The following is an 18,066-nucleotide window of genomic DNA, read 5'->3' as shown; positions in this document are numbered from 1 at the left end:
TCTATCTTAATATTTTCATAAGAATGGTTTCAAGAAAGTATGAATAAGTATGTATATTTATATTGCGATGTCAATCGAAGTAGATCTTTGATTCTCGAACATCCTTTTTTTTTTTTTGTCATTTTGGGTGGTTACTTAATTTGGCAAATGCATCCCTTAGATTCAGATCTAAATAATGTCCTTTGACTCCGATCGTGGCCAATGGTAGTCTGTAATGAGCCACCAATCCTGTTTTTAGCTAGAAATAGTATTCATTATTGTGTTAGGATGATATTGGTGAGGGGAAATGATGGATGATCCATCATATGTTAAAAAAAGGAAAGAAGAGAGGAAGGGAGAAAGTTTTTTTTTTTTTTTTTTTTACTATAATATAAAGAGGATATTGAAACTTTATTGAATGAAAAAAAAAAGAAGGGGCATATATAGCTATAAAAAGAAGGTCATATAGTAAATCAAGAGTAAAAAGGATGGTGATATATATATATATATATATTAGATAAAGAGAATGTCGATCACTAATAATCTAAGTCCATATAATCATCCTGTTCATTGTTATTGTCCATATCATCGTCCGTATCGTCGTCTTCATCATCGTCATCTTCATGTCGGAGAGCTGTCACACCGTTGTTGTTTTCAATTGTTGTAGTTAATCCATCATCCTTCTTGTCCTTCCAATGTTGGTACTTCTTTGCGTGTTCTGGGAAGTCGTATTGCACTTTGCATTGTCGTCCATCTCGGCAAAGTGTCATACGGAAGAAGGGATATTTGTTCAATTGCCCAGAAGCTTCCAGATTGGACTGTAAATCTTGTATTTCCTTAGTAATCATAATAGTAATCATCTTGTTGGCACAATCTTTGCATATTTTGCTTCTTCTATCAATATCCATAGCAAGGGACCAAGAGTGCAAAGAATCGTCTATAGATGTCAATCATAGAACAAAAGATGAAAATGGTTTAGTTAGCGAACGTGATGATTGATCAGTATTTCCTTTCCATCCAACTTACATGTATTTTGATTTTCCAAAAAGATGGGCAACTTTTCATCAAAGTATTGTTTTGGTGTCTTGCTGATATCATTCAGGTACATGTTGAAGATTTCCTTTTCGAATGAATTGACATCCTTCCAAGAGACAGACTTGAATTCATGATCTTCTAAACTTGTCATGTTCGCAGAATTATTCCGAGTCTCACAAAGGAAGCAGGATTGACTATGACGAACCAACACCATATAGCGAATCTTGACTCGAGCTTCATCCTCTACCAAGTATTCGTTGTAATTTGTTCTTGAACTATCTCTAAGATTAGAAGGTAATTCCATTGTGACAGCAGGACCCATAGGAATCATCACCTAATCAATTGCATATTATATACATGTATATATATAGAGTTAGTCACTAGCTTTTCTTATTCTTTTCTTTCTTCTGCTTACCCCATTAGTGTCATAAACGGCATTAGATAAATTTGGACCATTTCTTCCAATACATTTCATAGAGTTATACTGCTTTTCTTCCTTTTTATAAACATATTCATTTGTATCCCATGGCGTCACTGGACATTCTTTTCCCAAAGCCACTTCACAGAGTAATAATAGAGCATAGGCAGAATTCTTGGTTTCATAATAGCTGTTGTTGGCGTAGCCAATGGATTTGCAAAACATGTCGGCAAAATAGATTCCATTTCCAAGCATTGAACCCTATCCCAAAAAAAAAAAAAAAAAAAAAAATGTAGAGTATGAGCTATCAATCATTCTTTGAGTTCTATCTTTCTTATCCTTACCGTTTCACCAGCAAATTTAGGTTTGCATCGAAGACCTTGATTCAAAATTCCCATAAAGTTACCCAATTGAGATCCATGCCAAAGTAATTTACGATTTTTGTCTGAAGCAAACGGTGAAAATCGTTGTTGTTCTTCATCCCGATTCACTGAAAACATATGTGCAATTTCGTATACAGAATCGTTTGAAGTACTCTTCATATACTTGGAAACCACGTTGAATTCACGGCAATCAGACATTACCTCTGTCAGTTGACATCCAAGAGCACGATAAGAATAGTCAAAGGGATTGATTTCCTTAGCCTGATGTTTCGCCGCCAAAACAACATTGAGAGTAAAATTGATATATCGAGCATCATTCAACCGGGCCCTTTCAGTATTCAATTGATTTCTGCATAACAGGGGTCGTAATCCTTGTTTGTTGTTTGGATTGTTGATCGGTAATAAGCGGTAGTAACGACTGCTTGCTTGAATACCTTTGTGAATCATTTCTACATAAAAAAAAAAGTGAATATGCAGATCATAAAAGGGTGAGGAGAGGATTTGTTCTCTTACCATTGTAACGAGCAGCTACTTCCTCGTTATATTTGTCTACAAGATATTCGGCGATTCTTTCCAGTCGTTTGAAAATAGCTGTAGCTTCACGAATTGATTCTGGAGGAACTTGACCAATGGGAATATCCAATTTGACATTTTTATAAGCGTTCTTGAGCGTGTTGAAGTTGCAGAAGAGTTTCATAGTATTGTGTAGACTCCTTGGTAATTGTGTAGGTTGAATTTCATTGTGAGTAAAATCCAAATCGACATCGTCTAAAATAGCATCTTTGACAGGATCTCTAGCCTTGATGAGTTGATAACGACCTCCTTTTTCAACAAAGTTAGTCAGACGGTCTTGCCATAGATTTCCGGTTTTGGATTTGAAGATGGATTTGAAAGCTGACACTGCTTCATCTTGAGATAGATAAGGTGTTTTTTGATGCATGCCTTCTTCGCCAAAAGCACCCCAACGAGTCCAAAGAACATACAGATCCAGAAGATTGTTGTAAATTACCGACAACTTGTAAAACCTATATCATAGAATTATATTGATAATTAGTGTCAATTCCATGACTTTTATTTTCATTTTCTTACATATTGCAGCTGTATAAGGACCGCCCAACTTCCACTTTCATAATCATGATATCATAGGGCTCACCATCTTCATCCAAGACAATAGTACCAATCTTTTCCATTTGTGAGTAATGATCAATTACAACCTTTTTCTTGTCTTTGTTCTTGTTCTTGTTCTTGTTCTTGCTCTTGTTCTTCTTTTGGTCCTTAATGGCTTGTAAAAGAGTACGTTCAGCTTCAGCATCTTGTTCCACAGTTTCCAAGGGGATGCGTTCCAAATCCATTACGTCGCCAACACTGTCATCCATAAACTCGTCAATTTCTTCTGCAATTTCCGTACTTGACGCACCATGTTGAACCAATGTATCGTAATGATCTATTCGGTTGTGCATCGATGCAATTTCCGTAGGTCGTTTTCCTATAAATACCAATATCACAAAAAATCGATTACAAGTAAATAAAATATTCTACCTTTTTCATTTAATTCCATCCTATGTCAGTTACCATCATGATCAGCAATTTCAACAAGATTTTTGTACAAAGTCACACCCATTTGAGCCACCAAGAAGTTGATGACTTCGATATTTCGGTATCCAAAGCCATCATTAATATCAATAGCACGCGCGATGATAGTTCGTCCTTTGGAGTCAACGGCAGTCCAATCAATAGCGTATTTCGTTGTATTGCATAGTACTTTTAATATATCCAAATCATCATGAAGAATACAATGGAATACCGCGTTGACTTGATCAGTATATAGGTCAGTAGATTCTAGCGTCGTCTTGCAACTAACAACATTCGGGTCAGCACCAAGTACAAGAAGACGCTACATAGTAAAATGGTATAAATAATAAACGAAGTTCAGTATTACGAATAACATTAAATCATTATATGAGTATTCACTTACATCCACCAAAGCGATATCATGATTTCGAATAGCAAATTCCAAAGGCGTCATACCAGTTTCTACATCAATCATGTTAACATCAGGAGCAGGAGTATGATTGAACATCATTTCGTATATTTCAGACTAAATGACATAAAGATAATAGAAAATAAAAAGGGGATAAGAACATGAATAAATCAAAATTGTTTCATTTCCCATTCTACATACCCAACATGAGCACTTTTTGTCAAGTGCTTTCTTTGCTTTTTCGAAAAATACTTGATAGAATGCTGATCGAGGAGATTTATTGTCCTTTATGTTCAAATCGGCACCATGTTCCAATAAAAGCTAGTACCAAATATATGTAATAAAGAAGAATCAGTGAATAATTTTTATTTCATCATCCTCCTTTTTTTCATATTTCTTCTTACCTTGACGTTCTCCAATCGACAGGTAGACACATTGTACATTAAGCATGAGCGACCATCTTCCACCCTTTCATCGTTTGCACCAATCACATCTGTGTTTGCCGATGCTTTCAATAGGATCTAATTAATAATAAAATGATGTGATGGTTTTCAGCTTTTTTTTTTTTTTTTTTTTTTTTGCTATCATCACTTTTTTTTTTTTTTTTTTTTTTTTTTTTTTTTTTTTACCTTCAATAGTTCAATGTTTTTACGGTGACAGACAAAAAATATAGGATGTGATTCCGAGTCAAAATATCTTTGTCCTTCCATGATGCGGATCAACCTTGAAGGTGTATTGACATTTGCACCAGCATCCACCAAAATCTAAATCAGTCAGTAGGAACCAGAAAAAAAAAAAAAGAGAGGAAAAAAAAAGAAGATCAGTATAACCAATATTGAGAATGTAGATCAAAATATGGTACCTGAAGGATATCAGCCCTTTCCAACATACAAGCATCCAAGACTGCATTTCGTCGGCCATACTGACTATCATCATCCAAGGCAGCACCATATTGTAATAGTAGTTTGATCATATCGATGTTTTCCTTGTGCACTGCGTGGAAAAGGGCAGACGGATGATCTTTAAGGTTTCCTTGAGTCAATGGTAAGCCAGCTTCCAATAGCAACTATAAACGATACATATAAACAAAGATCGGTAAGGATCCCAGAATATAAAAAGACTACTAGAGCACATCCCCTTAAAGTATTACCTTCACACAGTTCACACTATTGGAGTCCACAGCCATTCTAACATGAGAGAATTGATAAGTAGTATCAAATGTTGTTTCTGGGCGAGGGTCCAAAGTAAGTAAATGTTTCAACAATACTTCTTGTCCATTCCAAGCAGCATAATGAATAGGTGTACAGTTTTCCTTGTCCGCAAAAAGTTCCAGGTTTAGTGTTGAAATTCTTTCCAAAATGTCTGGGAGATAATCATTCCAAATTTCTCTAAAAAAAAAAAAAAAAAAAAAAAAGAAAAAAAAAAGAATTAAAGTACTCCATCTATTCACATATTTGTTCCGTCACTTACGTATTGGGTTGGAAGTTGGTAAGCACATGCCATAAATTTTGATTCTTGCCAGGAATAATGCCACTCAATACGGAGTCATCAGCATGTCGCATCAAAGTATGAGCGAAATGGTATTTTCCTACATAATACAAAAGCAGCCGTTAAATACCAAAAGATCAATCAAGGTAAGATTATTTTAAATAACTTACCATTACGTACAGAGTCATATATTGCATCTATGTTAAAAAAAGAAGTATTATATTAGTATGCTGCTTACCTCTTTCTTCTTGTTCCTCTTCTTTTTGATCTTACTAAGTGCGGTTTCAGAGTTGGAAACAAATAGATAACTGACATTCATAAAAGAATGAGCCAAACTAAAGCTGATGACTGAAGACTTGCCACCATCTGGGAGATAGATATCCGAATCTTTGCCACCTCGATTATAGATCATTACTGCCAAATTTGAAAATTTGAATCGTAAAGCTAGTTGAACACCACCATTCTATTAATAATTATGTAAATGAATTTTTTTTTTTTAAAAAAAAGAAGAACAGTTATTATTGAAGTTTCTATATTTATCATGATTTCCTTACTTTATCAGCATCTTGAGCATTGATATCGACCTTGCCAGAATCCAATAACATAGTCGCACATGTAGAAGCATTCACTGCAACGGCATAATGGAAAGGCGTACGTCCGAATGAGTCTGGCAAATCCAATTCTATACCATTCACATCAATCAATTCCGTAAGCATATCTACAGGATCAATTTTTTCAGAGTCTTGTCCAAAGCTGAAATCCAAGTATTTTAAAAGATTGATTCGATCATCATCTGTTAATATCACCTCGTCCTTGTTCTTATCATCCTTTTCTTCTTGAGCCTTTGAGATTTTTTCCAATTCCATCGCTGATCGTTTATGTTGTTCCAACCATATGTCCATATCACCATTGAGATGTCCATACATTGCAACATATTTCTTGATACTGTCTTCTTGTTCCTTTGCTTGCTTCCTTTCCTCAATCAATTTGGTCACCTTTTTGTGTGTTGGAACAGTTTGACACATCCAAGGTATCGAGCGTAATCCAGTAAAAATAACATGTAATGGCGTACGACCTTTTCAAAAAATAAAAAGAAGAAAGAAAGAAAGATATATCAAAAAGTGATTCAGCGACTTGGAATTTTTTTTTTTTTTAAAAAAAAAAAATAGCTTACCCAATATATCTCTAGCGTTGATATCAGCACCAGCCTGTAAAAGTAATCGTTCAACACGCATAGATCGATCCGTTTGACCTTTTGACTGTTGTACAGCCCAGTGTAATGGTGTTTGTTCCAATTTGTCAGCTTGTTTTGGGGATGCACCATATTCAAGAAGAGTTCGCACCAATAGAGCTTTTCCAGTCTTGACAGCGTGATGTAAAGGACAAGTACTATCTTCGGGATCACGTACATTGGAGTCGGCACCAGCAGAGAGTAATGCTTCCACCACATCGAAATGTAAATTTTTGATAGCTTCAAATAATGGATTTTTCTTACAACCAGTCAAGTTTGGATTTGCTTGATAAGAAAGTAAAGTACGTACAGCGTTAACATTTCCAGCAGTAGATGCTAGTGCCAAAGGTCCATTGAGTTCATTGTCAAGTTCGTTCACATGAACAGTCGTATCCATCATTCCATTTTTTTTTGTATCTTGACCAAAGCATTCCAGGTATCGATTGAGAATTTTGGATTCTTTTGATTTGCAGGCAACTATCAAAGGATTTTCTCCATCTAAAGGTATATTTCAAAAATAAAATAAAAATGAATGAGTGTATTTATTCCAAACGAATGATTTTTCCAAAAGAAACACACTTACTTTTGTTTCGCACAGTATGAACGATAGGAACTCTTGTATATTCAAAAAATACTTCCACCAGAGGATAGTAACCAAGACGCAGAACTTTCATTACTACAGAATCACCGTCTTTATAGATTGCATTCACATCAGCGCCAACGGTAAGTAATCGTTCAATTGTGTTCGTGTCAATTTCCTTTTCATTCTTGTTTTTTTCATAGTTGGTTTCAAAAGTAGAAATGGATGTCATCAGAGCTGTTTTGTGGTCAAAGTCATCCCGTAATTCAAGACCTTGAATACCATCCAATCCAAGGAGAGAAAGAGAATCACACATCTTTTGTATCGCTTGTATGTCTAATGATTTGGAAGCAGACATCAACACAGTATGGGCATTTTCATCAGCAAGGCAAGGATTGACACCGTACTTGATAAAAACATCCAATGATGAATAAAGGTCCTTTTCAAATGTAGGCATAGATATATCAAAGAGTTTGTGAGCACGTTCAGAAGCAATAGTAGGATCTCCAGATAGATATTGTGATGTATCATTTTTCCGAGTGAAATATGCCATCGCCAATGCTGTTTTTCCAGTGATATCATTCGATTTTCTGACTTGTTGATTGACATCGGCTCCATGAGAAAGTAAGAAATCCAGTAACAAAGCATGTTGTGTGTGAGCGGCTTAACATAAATATAAAATATAAATCAATCAATCAGTAAATAAACGTGAATGAATACCACATAATCATTTTTTTTTTTTTTGTTTTAAGACGTACCTAAATGGAGTGCACTATAACCAGTATTTCGAGGATAATCCTTTGGTTGAGCCTTCGGATTTTTCTTCATAAAGTTCTTGGGCAAAGTGACAATGGCATTCATATTTGGTTTGAATCGATCCAAAAGTTTTCCAGCATAGATGAACTAAACAAGAAAAGTAAGGACTGATAAAAAAAAAGAATAATATTCATTGATACTTACAAATTCATCAAATTTGAATATAAAGCGAACAGGACGTCGTTCTTCGGATTCTACAGGTGCAGTAGAGTTTTCAAACAAGCGATTGTGGTAACGAGGAGAGGTTCCTGCTTGAACGCGACTTTTTTGTTCAGAGACAAAAGCCTTTTGCATCTTGATCACTTCATGAATTGCATATAAAAGAGCAGTGTAACCTTCTTTGTTTGGTTTGTTAATCTAAAATTGTAACAAATAAAAATAAAAAATAAAATAATAATAATCAAAAATTGTCATCTTATATAGATAAATCATCCTATCAATACCTTTTTTTTTTTTTTTTTTTTTTTTTTTTTTTACTTACATTAATATTATTAACTTGATCACTGGGAACAGGATTCGCTTCAATCGCATTCCAAATATTGGCCATACATTTGATATATCGAGATCGAGTTTCTTCATAGCGAGACCAATGTTGTTTTGTATCCAAATCCACATTATCTAATTGACCAAAACCATACAAAAGATAATGGAAAAATGTATTGCCTGCGTCATCTGTATCGTTCCAGTAGTTCGCTCCATTTTCAATTAGTATCGCCACCATTGGGTAATTTTGATTAGCCATGGCCACGGAGAGAGGGGAGTTTTGGTTGACATTCTTTGCGTTCATATCTGCACCAGCCTTGATAAGTAGTCGAGCAATTTTTTGTTGATGTTCGATACATAGTTCATCATCCGCTGAGAAATCGTCTTTTTCATTGGATTCAAACTTGTGTTTCGAATAATAATTGGCGCTCAAAAGAGAATGTAAAACGGTATCACCTAAAGAAGGAAGATAAGTTATGATGAACCAAAGCAATTTTTTTTTCTTTCTTTCTTTCTTTTTTTTTTTTTTTTTTTTTTTTTTTTTTTTTTTTTTTTACCATTGATTGAGCGAGCGTTGACATCAGGATTATGTTCCAACATGATTTGAATCCTGCGCATATTCTGATCCATTTCACATGTATTCTTGAAATGTTCAGTGACAGTATGATGCATCATGGTGAATCCTTCCTGATCTTTGAAATTGATATCGATGCCACCAGAAGGAATGGATAAGAGATACTTGACAATGGCATTATGTCCTTTCATATTGGCCACAGAGCATGGAGTAGACCGCCAGACATTATAACTAGATGGAGACGCACCAGCAAATTCTATCAAAAGTTTCAAAATTTCCATATAACCAAAGGCAGCAGCATAGTGAGCAGAAGTATTTCCAGACGAGTCAGCTGCATCAGGATCCATGCCTTGTAATAATAAATATTTTGCAACTTGATAATGCCCACACATACAAGCCAATTGTAGTGCTGATCTAGAAAATTTGTCCACCAAAATTAACTCTGCATGACCATATTCAACCAAAGCTTTCACACAATCCAAGTGACCTCGTTGAGCGGCTTGCATCAAGGGAGTAAACTTGAGACCGGATTCAATAGCATCCACTGTAGCACCACAATCAATCAATTCCTTGCAAGTGTTGGCGTGTCCATAGTAAGCTGCAAAGTGAAGTGGGCGACGTCGATTACGCAGTAAAGTGTTATCAGCAAACTCAGTGCACGGTAAAGAATCATTGGATAAATATTGTAGCAAAGGACGGATATTTTCAGTACGACCAAAGCGAGCAGCTTGAATCAACGGGGTAAGACGATGCTTGTCACCATGGGAGAAGTTGAAGTTTTGAGAGATCAGGTATTCCAAACATTCAGGTGTGGTACTGACAGCTGCATAGTGAGCCACAGTCCTGGAGAGTTCGTCCATTTCAACACGTTCGGCTGGATCCAATTGTTCAAAGAATGTTTTCAAATTTTTTGCAGATGGATGAATTGCAGAGCATAGATAAGGTGTCATGTTGTAACAGTAATGAGGCTTTTTGAGAATTTGGATTTTTCTAAAGGATGGCAGGTTTTTCTATTCAAAAAAAAAAAAAAAAAAAGTGAGTACATGATATTATAATCATTTTTCTAGTTCATTTATTACCAATAAAACAGCAGCATGTAATTGATTGAATCCAGCTCTGTTTTCACTATTTTTCAGTAGAGTCTTGGCCACTACATAGTTTCCAGAGTTAACAACATGATAAAGAAAGTCCATGTCGTTGTATTCATCATAGCTTTCGAGGCACTTGATTACCTTGCGATCAGTAACATTGGGAGTATTTAATACTGATATATATTCACACAGAGGAGTGCCTTTGTTCTTGATATCCATGCTGAAATCACCATAATAAGCAGTACGATAAAAAGCAGAATTTCCTAGACGATTGCCTCTTGATTCGTTCACTTTCCTATGATAGACAAATAAAAGGATAATGTCAATCATATAGTTGCTAGTTTTATATTTGTGTAGATGTATTCACTTACTTGACCGCATGTCCAAAAGTATATTTGCTAATATAACCAGTATTACTTCCATAGCGAGTAACTTCCTGCGAGAGCTTGATATGCTTTGTTTCGTCATGTGCCTTCAATATATCTACCATTGCCTTTTTTCCATGAGATATAGCCAAAGTAAGTGCGTTATCCTCAGCCATAACACGTTCCTCCATTTTCCAGGACGGGATTGTATTGTGATTGTCCAAAAGTTTCTTGAGTTGAGGTAGATCATCATTGATAATAGCCTGTCGATAGGCCTTGGTCGAACATCGTAAACAACAATCCGCTGTAGTCCATTCAGTAGGATGGTCAACATCTTGCCAATCATGAGTATTAAGCCATTCGTTACGTTCTTGTTTCCGTTTGTTAAGTAATTCCAATTGAAGTTTTACCAAAGCTTTTCCACGAGGAGCACGAACTACGACCTTTGCCTTTCTTGTTGGTCCTGCCACACTTTGCTTTCTTTTCCTCTTGTTGCTGACCTTCATTTCCGTATCACTAAAGTCACTATCCGACAGAACTCCTTTCGCTTCCATAGCCGTTTTATTCAATCGTAACATGGCACGCGTTTTCGAGCTACGTCCTAGACGTCCTTGTGACATAACAGCTGTTGTTGTTGTTGTTGTTGTTGTTGTTGTATTGTTGTCCATACCATTGTTATTAACAGATTCAGTTGCAGGAATCAAGGATACTCTACCGTCCATAGAATAACCAGTGGTGGACCTGACACGTTCATGAAAGGCTTGAAGGACCTCCAAAGATTCAACAGTTTCTTCATTTTCCCAAGTGTCTTGAGATTTGTCACTACCAGTACGATGAACTAAATAAAAAGTTTTCCCCTAGAATAAATAGAGTTCGAACAATAATAGAAAAAAAAAAAGTGAACCAAGAAAGGAAAAAAGGGAGAAAAGAGCATAGCCCCATAAAAAAAAAAGATTGAAATTAGTTAGCTCGGACTTTGAAAAGATCAATCAAAGCTGTGCAACTTACGTTTGATTGCTTAAAATCCCTAATGAATTCAATGTCTGTCATCTTCTTAGCCACACCACGTTGAAACCCTGATCTTTTGCGTAGATCTTGTCTTGACTACAAATAATAATAATAATAAAAAGTGGTTAATAAATAGTAGGTTCCAACACAAAAAAAAAAAAAAAAAAAAGACACGTCGTTCTTACTTTGTTGGTATAGGATCGCTTACTAGTCTTGGCCATTAGTAGTGAAGAGAGGTGATCGAAATAATAATAGTAGTAAAAAAAAAAAAAAAAAAAAAAAGAAAAATAGAAATTTAAAGTAAAGGAAGAAAAGTGAAGAAAAATCAGAAAAAAAAAAAAAAAAGAAAACTGGATTGCTTGATATTTATAGGTTTTCAAGCCAGTCAAGATTAGGGCTTGGTTGCCATAGCAACAGTGTAACCCTACAAAAAAATGGGCTAACACGCTCACACTTGTATTTCATTTGCAATCATTGAATAATACAAATGGAATCAATATTCCAGTACGTTAGATTATCATTAAAACAATTTGCGCTCATGATTACTTTCAAATAATAGCTAACTGACATTCAAAGAGTAGAGAAAAAAAAAAAACAATAACATGTTATCAAAAGCATATCATGCAGAGTGATTTTATTATATAAAAAAAGAATGATCATTGGTCTAAAGCGTTATAAATGTATAAAAGACAACGTGATGATATAAAAGTTAAGCAAACGCTTATCAATCATATATGTATATAAAGGATCAGAGAAGAAATGTATAAAAAAAAAAAGAAGACGATAAAGATGTATATATATAAAAAAAAACAAAAAACAAAAAAAACAAAAAACCAACAAACTATGGAATGCAGTAAAAAGAAAGGGAAAAATAACGTAAACTAAACTAAGAAATAAAATAAAAAAATAAAAAAAAAAAATAAAGATGGAAAAAAAAGAAAAGAAAAGAAAAGAAAAGAAAGAGATTACTTTTCTTTTCATTGTTGCTTCGAGTTCAGAATCGAAAATGAATCATCCAGCAATTTCTTGTAGCAAGTAGCCGCCGCAGTTCCGTTTTTTTCTTCAATGCCAATCAGTAGATCATATATCTTGGAAGCCAGTTCATCATCACGAGTAGAAATCAAAAGTTTGTGCACTACACCTAATCCACGTGCTTGATCCATCATAATATCCATCAATATAATATCGTCCTGTAATAGTCGATTCACCACCACTTCCTGTGCATCTGTGCTTCGATCATGATTGACCAGTTTCATGATTGTTTGTGATCCAATTTTGTGAGTACACAGTCGAGCAAGATGTACTGTTAATCGTGTTGCCATAGGTTGTAAAGGGATGTTCAATTTTGTCGAGTCCATCAGCCATGACAGAATCAATGTTCCGTTAGCATTTGTAGCAAGAGAAGATGCATTCAGTGTCAAGGCAGCTGCAACAAATATCTAGATGGATTATAAAATGGATAAGAATTGTTAAATATTTGTTGTCAACAATACGATCCTTTTTTTTTTTTTTTTTTACCCTTTGATTATCGGTCACCAATTCATTTGATAAGATACCTCGAATGGCACGTACACCAAAACGACCTTGAGCAATATAGTGTTGTTTTTCCACAATAGCATCAAAAATAAATTGGTTGTTCGAAGAACCCATACGAAGACAACACTGTACGGCATAATTTCCAAATTGATCCAGCAATAGCGAAGGTACATATGGTCTCATATTTTTCACAACAATTTCAATCTGTATAATATAGTTTATGTTAATAATAATAGTATGATCATGTAATATATTTACCTGTTCCGAAGTTTTCACATTATCAATAATTTTTTGAACAGCCCAAGTTCCATTCTTGTGAATACCACCAGCAGCAAGATGAGGTCCAATTTGCTTCAATATCATTGTTTTTGTATCTTCACTACATTTTTCAAAAAATCGCTGGACAACAGTATTTCCAATGTAATCTATGTTAAGATAATATTTCAAAAAAGGAAAGATTTAGAAAATAATCAAACATTACAATCTATATATGTAAGCTTACCACTACAAAGTCCAGCCATTTCATCCATACAATCCATAGCAATATTGTCGATTTCTTGGTCTCCACAAGTTAAACCATCTAATCGTTTGCGTATCTCTCGAAGACGTCCAGCGTCGAATTTTCGATCGGCTCCAAGTTCAGGCACCGGTGGAATTGATTCAAAGTAGTTTGACGAACCAAGATCTATTAAAAAAAAAGTGATCAGAATTATTTCCTAATGATGAAAATTTTCTTTTCCTACCTGTGACCATGGTATACGCTGAATCATCTGCACCATAAATCTTCATGATTGACCATAAATCTTCTGACCGTTGACCATTGTCGATGCTTGATGAAGATGAAGAGGATGATATTGTCAATGACGTCGCTGTTGCTGATGACGATATTTTTGGTATTGCGGTTATAGAAGGTGCTGTAGTTCGATTTGTTGTATTACGCTTAGATAAGAATGGATCATTTATTGATAGATTTGATGTTGTTCCTGTTAATTCAGTAGATGTCGTTTTCATTGGTAATACTTTAGCAAAACCGGCTTTGGTTCCAGCATTAGTAAACACACTTCCTCCAATCTCATCGTTGGTCAATGCTTCTTTTGCTGCTGTCGCACTTTCCACTGTTTCAAAATTGATAAATCCACATTTCTTTTGAGTAAGTACCCGAACAGATTCAATAGAGCCATAAGGAGAAAACAATTGATGCAAATTGGATGGTGTCACATTTGCTGGGATGTTACCCAGCCCTATCATAACATTATCAAAAAAAAAAAAAAAAAAAAGGATCATGATTAGTATACTCATCATGAAAATTAATATAATTTTTTTTTTTTTGTACTTACATAATGCACGAGTAGGTTGCAAGACTATAGGTTCAGGAGCCATGGCCATATCTGCTTTTCCGAATCCAATACGCACCGTACAATTACCGATTCTTCCACCGAGACGACCCAGGATATCGTCTTTGGCATGTACTGCATCTTCGACATAAAAGAAGTTGACAAAAGCGCATTCTTTTTCCAATAACAATCGTACACTTTCAATAGGTCCAAATCCAGAGAAGAGAGACGTCAATATATCAATCGTCACGGATCCATCGATATTTCCAACCCAGAGAGATCTTGTAGCTGTTTGAAGAACAATAGAGGACATTGGTTGTTGTGAATGTTGTTCAAGATAGGTAGGACTTGAGTGACTTAGTTTCATATGTGAATACTACCCTCCCCAGCAAAAAAAAAAAAAAAAAAAAAAAAAAAAAAGGATCAGATAAAAAGAAATACCTTTTTTTTTTCTTTATTCTTTAGTTTACCTCCGAATTCCACTGCGCACCATTATAACCATCATGGGTATATTCGATATTATTGTAGGAAGGTTGATGATGAAGCATATTTGAAATTAATTCAGTGTCACCTAAAGAGTATGCATTATCATCCATTATTGTACCATTGTTTCGTGGCAATATATCATGTTGAAGTTGTTGCTGACGAAGATGATGGTCTAGAAAATGTCCGTTTTGTTGCTGTGATTGATGCTGAAGTTCTATTTCACCGAGTTCCTGATCCTGATTTGTATCCACCATGTTATATAAAGGTGATCTTCGTAAATTCCATGATAATTTTCCATTTGTTTGTGACGATTGCTCCATGAGACCCATACTTGAAGACCTAGGCCGGTTTTGTTCGCGAGTAAATTCTTCTAATGGACCTGCATAGGTACTTGATAAGATAGTGGAGTGATCCAAACACATATCATTGACAGGTGGCAAAGCAGGAGATGAGTCTTGATACATTGCAGTAGCATTGACAGAGAAGGAACGGCTTCGATTTGTAGTGGAAGATGCAGAAGAGAGAAGGCTGCGTAACTGTTGTTGTTGCTGTATTAAAAGATCATCGTCACTGGCACTATGACTTTCTTCTAATCCAATTGACCGTAACGTTCGAGCAATTGAAAAATCACTATCTTCTTGTAACAGCTGTTCTGTAGAAGGTGAAGATGGTTGAGTAGTTTGTTGAGATTGATTGAGACTGTTGTGATTTGACCATTGAGAGTTAAAAACAGAACCATTGATATAGTGATTGGCATGAAGAGAAGGAGTTGATAGATTGAGAGAACCAGATCTATGTCGATTGACAGCAGTTGAGGTGGGAATATCATGGTCAGAGATATGTTCTGGAGCAACAGACCTTCGAAAAGGTGATAGGGAAGATTGTTGAGACATGTTGACAAAAGAGGGCATAGTTCCTGCGCGAGTACGACGTATAGCTGACAAAGGTCTAGAAGATAACATTTGTTGAGCAAGATATCCTTCATTCATATCATGTTGAGATGTTCCATTGTGAGTTAGAGGTATCATTTCATTTTCTTCAAAAACAACACCGAGGTCTCTATAAAATGATAAAATAATAATAGTTAAGGGTGGATAAAATTTTGAAGTCCAATAAATATATTAACACAAATTAAATAACTTGCTTACCTTTTTGATGAATATATTGATTCAGACACAGGTAATATCAAGTTGGTTTCCTTCATCTGGAGTCAGTACCAAATTTTATTTTATGTAACAATAGGTATATAATAAGGACGAATGGTATGACTAACTAATGATATCTGAGTCTACGCGTATGTATATGTATTGTATGTACGTGTATATGAGTGGATATATATATATATATATGTATGTGTAAATAAAGCGAAGTATTAACAATAGATCAAAGTTTAGGAAACTAATAGAAAAAGAAGAATGAGAAAGGGAAAAAAAGAAAAGAAATCTGGACTTTTTTCTTTTTGGCCACTCCCAAATTCAATCAGCGAAATGCACCGATTGTACCGAAATGCTGATCCATTGCCCAAGAAGTATTGAGTTTATTGGAAGAAACACAACATCTTCACAAACTTACTAAGAATAGAACAAAGACCTCGGAGTCTGTATTCCAAAAGAAAAAAGAGGCATCTATACACGACTTTTTTTTTTTTTTTTTTGTTTTAAATAGAAAAGAAGACAACAAGAAATATTAAAAGAAATTGGAGGTTTTTATTATTATAATAGATGATAACGATGAAATATGATAAAAGTAAATATGAATAACAAACCAGGATAAATAACTAAACAATTGTAACTATTCAGTCGTGCTCTGCATGACTTTGACGTAATTGATACTAGATCTTTTTAATATATCTAATACTGGACCTAATAATCGATTGAATCCTTTCTTGCCCAAAGTGGCACAACGAAGTCGACCATGAGCAATCACTGTAGCTGCTCGAGGACTATCATTTAATAAAGCCAATTCTACCAAAAAAAAAAAAAAAAAATCAATTTCATTTTATTATGTAAACCTTTTTTTTTTTTTTCTTACCTCCAAAATAAGCACCTTTTGTCAAACGATTGACTTCCTTTTGGACTCCGTCAGCATCAGTCTTGTAGAACACAGCTACTCCAGATTCGATTAAATAAAAGTTGTTACCTACTGCATTTTGTTCAATCACCTTTTGTCCATCTTCAAAACATACAGATTCCAAAGCATCAGCAATCTTGTAACGTTCATAAGCATCCAAAGAGGCCAAAATAGGAACATCAGTCAAAAAGGATTCATACATTCGTCGTTTTGCACTTGTATGCTCCATCAAAATACCACGAAACATGATACGATCCAAAGCCCATAAAACACAGTCAGTAGTAGCCACTATGGTAGCAGCTCGAGGACTATTATACATCAAAGCCAATTCACCAAAACTTCCACCAGCTTGATATTCAGTCACCAAAACTTCATCAATATAACAATCCAAATGACCAGATTCTACAATATAAAAAAAATCACCCACAGCCCCTTGCTGGATCACTGTTTCTTGGGGTGCCACGTGCTTTTCAGTCATAGCGTTGATCACATCTTTGTATTGCATTTCATCTAGATGTCGAAATAAAAAGTTGGTTTGTATGGCGGATTGAATTCGGGCTTGTTGATCAGTTGTTTTGGGAATCACAGTCTTGATAAAACGATGTTCACGTGTAGATGGAGTCATGGATTCAGCGCTGACCGATGTGCGTCGTTGTAACCTGTTGAAATTGTTACCAGAGAAGTCAGGAAGTTCACCAGAGAAAGTATCTTTCTGTTCATCATAGAAGCTTTCTTCTTCTTCTTCTTCTTCTTCTTCTTCTTCATCGTCGTCGTCGTCTTCTCCACTATAATGATCTTGTAGTGATGGAATAGGAGGTGTATGTTGTATAGCTGAAGGATGAGGTGAAAAAGTAGAATCTATTGCCATTGGATCTAGTTTCAGGAGTCAAAAATAAAATATTCAGCATTATTATTACTATTATTAAAAGGTACTTACGTTGATAATGATCTTGATATCGATAAGCTCTTTCTTCTGATAACTTTGAGAAAAAAAAGTCGGCACAAAACTGTAAAACATCTTGAGGATTATTATGGTGAATATTATTGGTCAATTCTTGCAGCAATGCTGAATATTCTTCATTAACATAATCCATCACTTTGAATAAAATGTTGATACTAAAGAAAAAAAAAGAAAAAGAAAAAGAAAAGAAAAGGAGAAATAAACAGAAGAAAGGAAAAAAAACGAAACAAAAAAAGAGAAAAATGAA

The 18,066-nt window shown here is 35.0% G+C and overlaps 3 protein-coding genes across 3 annotated transcripts; all 3 read right to left on the bottom strand.

The window, feature by feature from the left end:
- Positions 1 to 413: 413 nt before the first annotated feature.
- BX664DRAFT_300975 (ankyrin repeat-containing domain protein) lies at positions 414 to 11,074 on the bottom strand. Its single transcript, XM_051542368.1, has 25 exons — positions 10,431 to 11,074; positions 10,048 to 10,354; positions 8,952 to 9,978; positions 8,393 to 8,850; positions 8,056 to 8,268; positions 7,854 to 7,998; positions 7,099 to 7,758; positions 6,459 to 7,013; positions 5,839 to 6,359; positions 5,558 to 5,747; positions 5,455 to 5,481; positions 5,267 to 5,384; positions 4,947 to 5,184; positions 4,659 to 4,862; positions 4,426 to 4,560; positions 4,201 to 4,317; positions 3,998 to 4,117; positions 3,791 to 3,913; positions 3,388 to 3,709; positions 2,905 to 3,301; positions 2,329 to 2,840; positions 1,777 to 2,264; positions 1,430 to 1,693; positions 1,006 to 1,348; positions 414 to 916 (listed from the first exon to the last, which is right to left on the bottom strand). Exons 1-25 carry the CDS (start codon positions 11,042 to 11,044, stop codon positions 516 to 518), a joined length of 8,499 nt encoding a protein of 2,832 aa, XP_051398597.1. The 5' UTR covers positions 11,045 to 11,074; the 3' UTR covers positions 414 to 515.
- A 1,335-nt stretch (positions 11,075 to 12,409) lies between these two features.
- On the bottom strand, positions 12,410 to 15,777 carry BX664DRAFT_366511 (armadillo-type protein; the record flags this gene model as incomplete). Its single annotated transcript, XM_051548525.1, has 7 exons — positions 12,410 to 12,871; positions 12,951 to 13,172; positions 13,227 to 13,393; positions 13,471 to 13,653; positions 13,712 to 14,209; positions 14,306 to 14,678; positions 14,773 to 15,777. 7 exons carry the CDS (start codon positions 15,775 to 15,777, stop codon positions 12,410 to 12,412), a joined length of 2,910 nt encoding a protein of 969 aa, XP_051398596.1.
- A 697-nt stretch (positions 15,778 to 16,474) lies between these two features.
- Positions 16,475 to 18,015, bottom strand: BX664DRAFT_387809 (cAMP dependent protein kinase regulatory subunit). The gene is made up of 3 exons (XM_051549409.1): positions 17,796 to 18,015; positions 16,820 to 17,731; positions 16,475 to 16,752 (listed from the first exon to the last, which is right to left on the bottom strand). Exons 1-3 carry the CDS (start codon positions 17,950 to 17,952, stop codon positions 16,580 to 16,582), a joined length of 1,242 nt encoding a protein of 413 aa, XP_051398595.1. The 5' UTR covers positions 17,953 to 18,015; the 3' UTR covers positions 16,475 to 16,579.
- Positions 18,016 to 18,066: the final 51 nt, after the last annotated feature.

This window comes from Halteromyces radiatus, assembly GCF_025201355.1.
Source record: "Halteromyces radiatus strain CBS 162.75 chromosome Unknown BX664scaffold_6, whole genome shotgun sequence".
Taxonomy (NCBI): domain Eukaryota; kingdom Fungi; phylum Mucoromycota; class Mucoromycetes; order Mucorales; family Cunninghamellaceae; genus Halteromyces; species Halteromyces radiatus.
This window is presented reverse-complemented; position numbering and strand designations above follow the sequence as displayed.

Bases quoted from the DNA above. Each gene is read 5' to 3' on its own strand.
- BX664DRAFT_300975 (XM_051542368.1), bottom strand. From the start codon at position 11,044: ATGTCACAAGGACGTCTAGGACGTAGCTCGAAAACGCGTGCCATGTTA. The intron at 5,482-5,557 runs GTAAGATCAAAA...TTTTTAACATAG, and splicing joins CAACTCTGAAACCGCACTTA to ATGCAATATATGACTCTGTA. The intron at 3,302-3,387 runs GTAACTGACATA...TGGTATTTATAG, and splicing joins TGAAATTGCTGATCATGATG to GAAAACGACCTACGGAAATT.
- BX664DRAFT_387809 (XM_051549409.1), bottom strand. From the start codon at position 17,952: ATGGATTATGTTAATGAAGAATATTCAGCATTGCTGCAAGAATTGACC. The intron at 17,732-17,795 runs GTAAGTACCTTT...TCCTGAAACTAG, and splicing joins ATATCAAGATCATTATCAAC to ATCCAATGGCAATAGATTCT. The intron at 16,753-16,819 runs GTAAGAAAAAAA...TTTTTTTGGTAG, and splicing joins AAAAGGTGCTTATTTTGGAG to AATTGGCTTTATTAAATGAT.